The sequence below is a fragment of the Rhinopithecus roxellana genome, chromosome 16 (genome assembly GCF_007565055.1).
Source record: "Rhinopithecus roxellana isolate Shanxi Qingling chromosome 16, ASM756505v1, whole genome shotgun sequence".
NCBI classification, from domain to species: domain Eukaryota; kingdom Metazoa; phylum Chordata; class Mammalia; order Primates; family Cercopithecidae; genus Rhinopithecus; species Rhinopithecus roxellana.
The window spans coordinates 20,442,786-20,454,514 of NC_044564.1; the positions used below are offsets into that span (position 1 = coordinate 20,442,786).

The following is an 11,729-nucleotide window of genomic DNA, read 5'->3' on the forward strand; positions in this document are numbered from 1 at the left end:
GGACAGATCAATGCCTTTAATAGACATGTTTATTTAGGGAATGAAAGTCTCTTTCAATCTTACACAGAGGAGGAGTCATGAGGGAGCTGAGCAACCCTCCAGCTGACCAAGGCCTGGCATCTCAGCTCGCATTCCACCTGTCCCATGATGGGATGAAGAAACTGGTGCACTGAACGGGGTTGTTTGTTCACCAAACAATGTTTGCAACCCTGCTTAATCATTATCTTCTTCTTATCACTGTTCTCTCCTTCACAGAGCATGGGGCTCCCTAGCGTGCAGGCTTCAGGCCTTGCAAAACCTGGATCCTCCCTGCTTGTTTTCCCGATTGCTGCTCTTTGGAGGCCCCTGAGTTCCATTCCCAAAGCTCTCCTGAGGAAGAAAGCCGTTTCTCCCTCCGGCCAAAGATGGTCGCTGGAGAGCACAGGAGAGGGAAAGCAATTATTTTCGAAAACTCAAGGCCACCTCTTCAGGAAGCCCTGGAGTCCATAGTAAACAAAGTTCCCCATCTTATCTGTGAGAAACCTGAAGGAGGATTTTAAAATTCTGGTCTGCCTGTCAGAACAGAATACGTGTAAATAGGTAATTTCCTGCAACCGCAAGGCATGCTGGGAGCCAGACACTTACCAAGGTGACATTGTCCCAGGAGCCTGTTCTGTGCTTTGAATGTGGCACTAGAACCCCCAAACCAAGCCCGAGGGATACAGACTTCTGATTAGTTCCTGTCTTGTGTCTCCCTAAGGTGTGAAATGCTTGGTTTTAGTGCACCTGAAAATGTCACTGCGTAAGTGATCTACTAAATCTTTCTGTTCATAAGAGGGGATATAGCAGGAGGCACTGAAAGATGATCCAGGTACAGGTGGGGATACTGAGGCGCAAGAGGGAAAAGGACCACTGCACGTCCCACAGGGATTCAGTCATGAGTCACAGTATGAATAGTTATTGGTGGTTTACTATGTCCTAATCACTTTACAGGGATTACCTTATTTAAGGCTCATCACACCATGTAATGGGTAACCTAACACTGATTTCTATCGTAGAGGAGGAGACAGAGATTTAGAGAGGTAGGGGGTGGTGCTTAGTGCTGGCTACACATTCGAATCGTCTGGGGGCTTATATTAATAAGTACTGATCCCGGTCTGATTCTTGCAGGTCCACTAAAAACAAAATTAAAGTGAAAAGTACCGGTGCCTAAGCCCCTCTCCTGAGTCCACATTGAACTCTCAGGGTGGGCCCTAGCCATGGGTAGAATGTGAGGTGCTCCAGGTGATTCTAACATGTAGCCAGAGCTGAGACAACGGGGTTGCAGAATTTGCTCAAGGTTACGTGGCCAGTGAGTAGTGGATTCTACCCCGGGAGGTCTGACTCCACTTGGCCTCACCTGGGCATACTGGAAATCAGTGTAATTCATTGCCCTGCAAAAAGTACCTGCTCCCCTTAACAACATCATCTTCTGTGAGCCTGAAACCTCTAGTACATGCAGCTCTGGGACCAGAAGTGTGCTTTCTTTCCTGCTGTAAACTCTCCTGATGGTACCAAATGGATATGACGCAGGGTATTCGTTTGCTATTGTTGCTGTAAAAATTGCTACATGGGCACCTGCAATCCCAGCTACTTGGGAGGCTGAGGCAGGAGAACCCCTTGAACCTGGGAGGTGGAGGTTGCGGTGAGCCGAGATTCCGCTACTGCACTTCAGCCTGGGCGACAGTGCGAGACTCGGTCTCCAAAAAAAACCAAACAAAACAAAACAAAATTTCTACAAATTTCCAGTTCAAAACACACACATCCAAGGAAAGGTGCAGTGCCTCACACCTGTAATCCCAGCATTTTGGGAGGTGGAGGCAGATGGATCACTTGAGGCCAGGAGTTCGAGACTAGCCTGGCCAACAGGGTGAAACCCCATCTCTACTAAAAATACAAAAATTAGCTAGGCATGGTGGTGCATGCCTGTAGTCCCAGCTACTCAGGAGGCTGAGTCAGGAGAATCGCCTGAACCTGGGAGGCAGAGGTTGCAGTGAGCCAAGATCGAGCCACTGCACTCTAGTCTAGGCAACAGAGTGAGACTCTTGTCTCAAAAACAAAAACCAAAAACCAAAAAAATCCACACACACACACACACACACACACACACACACACACACACACACATCCAATCTCTTGCAGTTCTGGAAGTCAGAAGTGTGAAATCAGTTTCATTGGGCCAAAATCAGTTTCACTGAGCCAAATTAAAGGCATCAGGAGGGCCCTGCTCCTTCCTGAGGCTCCAGGGGAGAAGATATTTCCTTGCCTTTCTGAGTTTCTAAAGCTGTTTTTCTTGCATTCTTTGTTTCATAGCTCCTTCCCCTCTCTTGTCTTGCTACAGTGTTACATTGTCACCTCCTTCTGTGTCAAATTTCCCCCTGCCTTTCTTTCATAAGGACACTTGTGATTGCATTTAGGACCCATCTGGATAATCCAGAATCATCTCCCCATTTTTAGATCTTAAACTTAATCACATCTGCAAAACCTATTTTTATGTAAGGTACATTCACAGGTTCCAGGGATCAAGACCTGGATATCTCTGAGAGTTATTATTCAGTCTACTGCACACAGGAAGCAGGGAGATATACCTGCATTCATGTCTCCATTCAGGTTCCACACAACCATCTGTGATCTAGCTGAAGGCCATTGGGCCAAAAACATGTTGGTTGATATTAGTTTGGTCTAAATGAAGATTTTTTTTTTTTAAAAGAATGTTGTAGCCAGCTTCCAAATGGTCCCCAGTGACCCCTGCCTCCTGGTATTCCCACCTGCCCGCATTGTGGGGTTCCCTCCTGCAGTGTATCAGGGATGGTCTGTGTGACCAACAGCATATGGTAGATGTAGTGGTGGGTATGTCATACCCAAGATTAGATGGTGAAAGACCGAGACCCATCTTGGGCTTCTTTCTCTGATCTCTCACGCTGGGAAGCAAGCTGCAGTGTGAGTCTAGAGAGGCCCATCTGGCTAGGAACCGAGGCCTCCTTCCAGGCTGCCAGCACCCCCTTGCGTGCATTTGGAAGTGGGTCCTCCAGACCAAGCAAAGCTTCGGGTGGCTGCAGCCCTGGCTGACAGCATGACCCAAACCCCACGAGAGACCCTGAGCCAGAACCAGCCAGCTAAGCCACTCCTGGATCCCGATGCTCAGAAATTGTTGCTTAAAGTTGCTAAATTGAAGACAATCTATTAGGCAGCAATAGGTAGCTATTACAAGAGATACTTTCAGTCTCTGTTTTTTCTAGTATTGGTAATTTTTAGTCTCTCCAGTGGGGCACTTTGCCAACTTTTGAGTAACTTGGGCACTTTTTTCCATTTTCCAGAAGCGTGCAGGGATTCATTTTTCTCTTTTATAAATTTTCAGCTACTGATCTCTGCATTCCCATGTTCTAATATGAACCAAGGCAAAAAGAGGATGACTTAGAATAAACTGATGTCTGAAAATGGAGAATTTGCTGGAACAAGTGATGTGGCTTATCACTGGGCTCCACTGACTTTGAGGGTGAGGTGCAGAAGGGACCATGAGGATCCTCTGGGCCAGCAGTGCTCAGAGGGTGGTCAGAGACTGCCTCTCAAAATCATGGGGACTTGAAGCTCATCCTCAGACACGCCCACTTGGAATCCAGAGGGGTGGATCTGGGAGTCTGCCTCGTTGACAAGGGGCCCCGGGGATTCTCCCCGGTACCCTGAACCTGACCATGACCCCGACCCCGACCCCTGCTGCAGGTCCACTCTCCTCTGTTGTTGAAAGGAAGTCTTATCTGCTCAGGCTACCATAACAACATACCACACACTAGAGAGCTTAAATAAGAGTCCACAGCTTAAATTTATTTTCTTGCAATTCTGGAGGCTGCAAGTCCAAGATCAAGGTTCAACAGTGTCTGTTTCTGGTGAGGGCTGTCTTCCTCGTTTCCAGGTGACTGCCTTCTCCTCTTCTTGCTGTGTTCTCACAAAGTAGGAGAAGAGGTGGTAGAGAGTGAGAGCGAGAGCTAGCGAGAGAGAGAGAGAGAGAGAGGGAAAGAGAGAAGACGGGGGGAGAAAAGGGAGATGGAGTCATGATCTCATGCATATACATGAGATCCTATGGTTTGGCATATTTTTCACATGAAAAGCAGGATAGTGAAGTGTATTCAAAAGAACATTGAATTTCAAGCTTAAAGACCTGGGGTCTCATCTCACTTCTCCACTTAATCTTTTGTGATCCTAACATTTAAAAACCTAATTTTTCTGAGGCTCAATTTCCTGGTCTGTAAATTAGGAATAATAATACTCAACTCGCAGAGCCATGATAAGGACTAAAAGAACGCGAGCCACGGATGGTGACCAGCACACTCAAGGGGACAGACAGGCTCCCATCTGTGCTGGTTGAAGATAGAGGAGGCGGGAGGGAGCATCAGTCCCAGCCTGGGAGCAGTGGGAGCAAAGGCCTGGGGTAGGAAGCACATGGTAGGGGCGGGGTACTGGGCTGAAGAAGGCGGCTAGAGCTTAGAGTGTGTGAGGGGTCAGCAGCTGTGGGCAGGATCTGTAGGGAATTCGAGGGAATAACAGGCTTTGCTGTTTATTTGCATGCCCACTCGGCTCCCACCCAGATCTGTCCCCCAGACCCCCGACCCTGTGCCCAGAGCACTTGTCCTCCCTGCTCTGAGTGGCGCTTGACTGCCCTGGACCCCCTTCCTATCTCTCCTTTTCTCTCCAAGAAAGTACACCCCTCCTTTGTCTCTTTACCATCTCTTCTTTGCTGTATGCTAAGGTTAAGCTGGACCAGAACAATCCAGAGACCAATGAGGACATGAATGGCCAGCCAGGGAGCCGATATCTGTTAAGGCTTTGTCACCTTGTGGCCTTAGCCATGTTGCTTCTCCTCTCTTGGTGTCAGCTGTTTATTTGCAAAGCTGGGGCTGGACTCGACAAACAGTGCTCAAAGTCCTTTTGTAGTTGAAATATTCCAGAGGATACTGTCACTTGGAAATACATTCTCTCAGGTGAGTGAGTCATAAATGCAACTTGAGAGGCAGACAAAAAAGATGCCAGCAATAAGCCCAAGGGGGCGGGTAATGACAAGGTCTCTGGAGGTGAAAAGGATGAGGACTTTTGGCCTGGGAAACCTCCAAGGTCCCATCTCTTTGTGAGAGTCTGTGAGTCTGTTACATTTCAAGTCAGCTTCAGAAAGCACTTTCTAACTAGCAAAATGGTCTCATGATGGAAAGCACCACCTTGGGAGAGAATGAGCCCCTGTCACCAGGGTGTGCAAACAGAAGCCAGACAAACCATTGGCAAGGACACTGTAGGATGGAGGTTGTAAACTGAAATGTATTCAAAGGCCAGGAACATATTCTGAGAGAGAGAGAGAAGAGAGGCCACATTCACATAACTTTGATTACTATATGTTGTTATAATTGTTCAATTTTATTACTAGCTATTGTTATTAATCATTTACTGTGCCTAACTTGTAAATTAAATTTTATTATAGGTATTTACATATAGGGAATTTATTATAGGTATTTACATACATATTTACATATAGGGAAAAACATAAGCTCTGTTGAGTTTGGTACTATTGAGGTTTCAGGCGTCCACTAGGGGTCTTAGAATGTATTAACGCTTTCATCCTACCTGTTCCTAAATAGGGATTATTTTGTAATCTGATAATCACATGTTTATAGTAATTAGCATGTAATTTTATAGTAAATAACGTGTTTATAGTAATTCTCAGATCATTGGGTCTGACAGGCAAATTTCTTTTTAAAGCTTTGTTGGGAACAGGGCCCCCAAAATCTGGCCACAAACTGGCCCCAAAACTGGCCATAAACAAAATCTCTGCAGCACTGTGACTTGTTCATGATGGCCATAATGTCCTCACTGGAAGGTTGTGGGTTTACCAGAATGAGGGCAAGGAACACCTGGCCCGCCCAGGGTGGAAAACCACTTAAAGGCATTCTTAAGCCACAAATAATAGCATGAGTGATCTATGCCTTAAGGACATGCTCCTGCTGCAGATAACTAGCCAGACTCACCCGTTTATTTCGGCCCATCCCTTCATTTCCCATAAGGGATACTTGTCGTTAATCAAATATCTATAGAAACAATGCTAATGACTGGCTTGCTGTTAATAAATACACGTAGGTAAATCTGTGTTTGGGGCTTTCAGCTCTGAAGGCTGTGAGACCCCTGATTTCCCACGTCACACCTCTATATTTCTGTGTGTGTGTCTTTAATTCCTCCAGCACCACTGGGTTAGGGTCTCCCTGACCGAGCTGGTGTCAGCAAGCTTGATGTTAAATATATTTTAAGTGATCATAATTTATTGAATTTTTTAAAAAAAGAACAATGGGGAGGATAAGGGGGACTACCATAGATATAAACAGCAGAATATTATTCAGCCTTAAAAAAGAAGGCACTCCTGCCATTTGTGACAGCATGGATGGACCTGAGGTACCTTATGCTAAGTGAAATAAGTCAGGAAGATGATTCTTATTTGTGGATGTAAAGAGTAGCCCTCTGCGTGTTTGATATACAAGCCCACTTCATCTGCTTCGGTGGATTCTGCATCATCACGCCATGAGTATGTCAGTGGTCAGATGTCAAGAGCAGACGATGTTGATGACAACTGGGCAGGTAGCATCTCCAGTGTGAAATGCTGAACAAAGGGATGACTCATGTCCCAGGTGGGACAGAGCAGGACAGTACAAGATTTCATCATGCGGTTTAAAACTTACGAATTGTTTATTTTTGGAATTTTCTATTTAATACTTTTGTACTATGGTTGACTTCAGGGTAACTGAAACTGTGAAAAGTGAAAACGTGGATAAGGGGACACTGTTGTACCAAAGTTTCTTTATCCATCTAGCCATCACACAGAAAGACAGATAAATACTGCATGATCTCACTCATATGTGGGATCTTAACAAGGTGAATTCGTAGAAACAGAAACTGGAAGGGTGGTTACCAGGGGTGAGGGATAGGAGAAATGGGGCAATGTTAGCCAAAAGGTACAAACTTGCAGATGAAAAAGTTCTGGAGACCTAATGTACAGCATGAGTATTATTAACTATACAGTTAATAATATAGGACTGATCCCTTTGCTCAGCATTCCACACTGTAGATGCTATCTGCCCACAAGTCATCGACATCAGCTGCAACTATAGTTAATAACTATAACTATATAGTCAACAACTATAGTTCATAATCAGTAATAACTGCTAATTAATAACTATACAGTTAATAAAATTGGCCATGCCTGGCTAATTTTCATCCTCGTTACTGTACAGAATTCCTTGGTGTGACTATACCACAATTAATTCATCCACTCCTGTTGCTGGGTATTTAGGATGTGTCCAGTTTCAGTCTGTTACAAATCATGCTGCCATGAACATTTTTGAACGCCTTTTGATGGCTGTGTACGCACTTCTGTTGAGTGCATACCTAGGAGTGGAATTGCTGGGTCACCGGGCACATATGTGTTTCACTTATAGTAGAAAATGTCAGTCAGCTTTTTGAAGGGGATGTATCCATTTACACCCTGATAGTTGTGGATGAGTTGGTTGCTCCAAATCTCCCTGTATTTAAATATTAACCACAAATTTTTAAACACCCTTTACAGGCCAAACAAAATACAGATTTTATCTGTAGCTGCCTGTTTTCAATCTCTCGAGTGGAGAGAATTCAAATGGCAGAGCAGCTGAGGATTAGACAAGAGCGTTTCCAACACCTCTTTTTGCTGGAGAGCTCAAAATTGGCTCCAGCAAATGGTTCAAGTCTTTCTGATTCCTCCATTCCCACCCAATACCCGCCCCCCCAAAGCTTGTAAAACAGGCTTCCCCCTCCCTACTTATCTCCCTAGACCGCTGTGAAGATTGACTAATAAATGTCTGCAAATTAGCCAGTGAAGAGAAACAGGGCTGTAAGTAGACAATAATCATGATATTAATCAGCATCACATCCAAGGGCGTAGCTCCATTAAGCCAGCCCTTGCCCCACCACTGACCCCCCTCCATTCAGCTGCTCACTCCACTATTCTGTAAGCAATTTTCAGGCATCTGCTCTGGGCTGGGCCCTCAGCTATAGGCTGGAGCTATAGCATGTTCCAGGAGGGCCTGGAAGAGTTCCTGGACTCACCCTCCATGGTACAAAGGAGGAAACTGAGACCCAGGAACAGAAAGGAATCTGCCCAGGTCACAGCACCCTTCAGGCACAGCTAGAGACTGAAGGCCCTAACTCTAGCTCAGGCTCCTTTCTGTACCTGTGAGGCCCCAGACATTCTCAAAGGACCCCCCTTTTCCCCTGGCACTGCATCCATGCCACTCCCTGTGCGCCCCACTCCCTCTAGTCCCCACCAGTTCCTCTCTTTGCAGCTGCCTTGATGAGAAAGGAATTTCCCCCCCGCCCCCCGCTCCCAATTTCCCAGTCCTTTGCCTTCTCCTCAAATCTGTCAGACTGGCAACCCTCTCTGGGTCTCACCATGCCCACCCTGCCTCTCTGTTTCTGCACTGAGGTCCTCCTGGGTGGAGACTCTTCTGAGGTTCTGGTGTCAGACAGAGCTGGAACTAAATCCTAACCCTGCCTCTCTAACTAGATGTATAACCTTGAGCATGCCAAGTTAACTTAACCTCTCTGTGCCTTGTTCTTACGTCTGTGAAATGGGGATATTAATGGTACTTATCTCCTAAGGTAGGTATGAAGAATAAATAACATAAAGTGTTTGGAAACCATTAACCTCAAGGCCAGACAGGAGTTTTGACACCCAGAGAGAAGAAGGCACCAGTCTGTGGTCACATAGCATATCTGTGGAAGAGGCAGGAACTAATCCAAGTCTCCTGGGTCCCAGCCTAGGCTCCATGCAGCACCTTCGAGGGATTTCTGCTGGTTTGTGCAGACCAGTTGGATAGAATTTTTAAGTCAGGTGGTAATGAGACTAAGCACCAAGAAAGAAGCCCATTTCCAGCCCTGACAAAAGGCTGTTTTCTTTAGTGGGAGCCAACCATAGACTAGGTGTACACATGCTTTATAGTCATGAACTCTTGTCTTTGTTACAAAGGAGGCAACCACTTTACAGAAGAGATTATTGAGGCTCAGAGAAGTCCACAAGCCCAGTAAGTAGTGGAGCAGAGTGAGAACACAGGTAGAGCATGTGACTTTGCAAGACACTAGGCTGCCACCTGCTTTGAGATTAGGTTGCTCATATCTGCATAAACCAGTCCTCAGATAATCGCATGGGTGCTGGAGACTGAAGTGGGTACTGGGACCTCCTTTATTAGAACAGGCAATTGCCTGTATTCCATTATGGCGCAGGATCAAGGCGAAAAGGAGAACCCCATGCGGGAACTTCGCATCCGCAAGCTCTGTCTCAACATCTGTGTTGGGGAGAGTGGAAACAGACTGACTCGAGCAGCCAAGGTTTTGGAGCAGCTCACAGGGCAAACCCCTGTGTTTTCCAAAGCTAGATACGCTGTCAGGTCCTTTGGCATCCGGAGAAATGAAAAGATTGCTGTCCACTGCACAGTTCGAGGGGCCAAGGCAGAAGAAATCTTGGAGAAGGGTCTAAAGGTGCGGGAGTATGAGTTAAGAAAAAACAACTTCTCAGATACTGGAAACTTTGGTTTTGGGATCCAGGAACACATCGATCTGGGCATCAAGTATGACCCAAGCATTGGTACCTACGGCCTGGACTTCTATGTGGTGCTGGGTAGGCCAGGTTTCAGCATCGCAGACAAGAAGCGCAGGACAGGCTGCATTGGGGCCAAACACAGAATCAGCAAAGAGGAGGCCATGCGCTGGTTCCAGCAGAAGTATGATGGGATCATCCTTCCTGGCAAATAAATTCCCGTTTCTATCCAAAAGACCAATAAAAAGTTTTCAGTGAAATGTAAAAAAAAAAAAAAAAAAAAAAAAGAACAGGCAATTGCATCTTGGATAGCCCCTGGATCCTTACAGAATGACCTTTTCGGAAAACCTCTAGCTTCCCTTCCACACTCTGGCCCCACCACCTTCACCTTTGCCTTTACCTTCACTGTCAGCAGGGGACTTCAGAGAGATGCACTTGCTGTGGTGTTGGGAATCATATTCTTTTTTTTTTTCTTTCTTTCTTTTTTTTGCGAGGGAGTGGGGAAAGTCTTTCCATGTTGCCCAGGCTGGCCTCAAACTCCTGGGCTCAAGCAGTCCTTCTGCCTCAGCCTCCCAAATAGGTGGGGAAATCACATTTCCTGTTGCTGAATCCAGATCCCACTCTGCCTGTTTTCCTCACCGGCTTCCGGGCATTTCCCTTTCCGCTCTTGACCTCAGTTTCCTCATCTGTACACTGACTAAGTGGGTCCTTCAAAGTGACCTTGACTCTCAGGCAGCCACTCTTTCCTCACCAACATTTCCACCTGCTCCAGGCAGGTGAGACTCAGCTGGAGGCCAGAAGGAAAGCAATGGATTAGAGTGATTCACACCTGGGAGTGAATGGCTGATGGCTCCCTACCACTCCCCTCCTTCCTTATCTCAGCCTTAAAATCAAAAACAAACACACACAAACAAAAACACCAGGGCAGCATCCTGGTGGCATCTTATGTGGACTGAAGAAGAGACGGGAACTAATGAGGAAGACAGGAGAGTACGGGAACAGAAACCTCCACAGCTTGAGCCCAGACCTCAGGCTCTGGAATCAGACAGAGCTGAGCTCAAATCAGTTCTGCCACTGACCAGAATTGTGGCCTTGGCAAGTTCTTAATCTCTCTGAGTCTCAAGTTCCACATCTGTAAAAGAGAATAATAACCGCGGCCTCTGTGAACGACATCACACACATGCAGTGCCCAGCGCCGAGCTGCGCTCCTGATGGGAGCTAGGAGGTGTGGGGTCTCCTTCCTTCCTTCTTTCCTTTTATCCCACCATAGAATGTAGGCCTCCTCCCACCTCTACCCCAGGATCTGGGTGTGTAGGCCACGAGTAGGGTGGTCTGCCCCCACCATCCAGGATGGGAGTGTGGCAGGTGACCTCCTTCCCAGAAGCCCCTCACCCTACATTCTCTGGCTGGGCGCAGATTTTGGAAGCTGAGGGTTGGCTGTGGGACAGGCCTGGCTCCAGACTCCAGGGTGCCAGCCGGGGTGGCGGCGGGGAGCAGCTTGCCTCGAGGCAAGTTTGGCTCAGCCCACTGCTTTGTTTAGCTTCATACACTCAACTCCTCGCTTCTATTTGAAAACCTGAGTCTGATGGGATGGCCTGGCAGCTGGCAAGAAATGTGGGGAGCTGCATCTGGGCAGTGGGAGGCCTGACTGCATGTATGTGACAGCCTGGCCCTCTCTCTGCCTGGGATGGCATTCATTCATTTGCTCATTCAGCCATCAAATATCTACTAGGGGCCTGCCATCTCCCAGGCTCTGTGATAAATGCTGGGATCCAGCTGCTGGGCAAGACTGACATGGCCCCTACTCTGCAGGATCTGGGTGTGTTGGCTGGGAAAGGGCCATTAGTCAAAGGAAGCACAAGTTGGTGTAAAGTGCTCAGTGCTCTCAGGGGTGGGCATATACTATCATTAAGGAGCGTAATGGGCATTAACCAGATGGAAGGGACAGTGGCTCTGTTCCGGTCAATCCAATCATCCAACAATGACTTTCATCCATTCCATGCTGGACCCTGTACTAAGCCCTTGATCAAATTGTCACTCTACTCACCAGAAGCTCCTTGAGGAGTGTGCCGAGGCGTAATTATTCTCCCCTGGACCTTCCCTGCAAGACCCCAGC

At 47.0% G+C, this 11,729-nt stretch overlaps 1 protein-coding gene across 1 annotated transcript; it reads left to right on the forward strand.

The window, feature by feature from the left end:
- Window positions 1-9,284: 9,284 nt before the first annotated feature.
- On the forward strand, window positions 9,285-9,900 carry LOC115894041 (60S ribosomal protein L11-like). Its single transcript, XM_030920411.1, has one exon. The coding sequence runs from the start codon at window positions 9,292-9,294 to the stop codon at window positions 9,826-9,828; it is 537 nt and encodes a 178-aa protein (XP_030776271.1). The 5' UTR covers window positions 9,285-9,291; the 3' UTR covers window positions 9,829-9,900.
- Window positions 9,901-11,729: the final 1,829 nt, after the last annotated feature.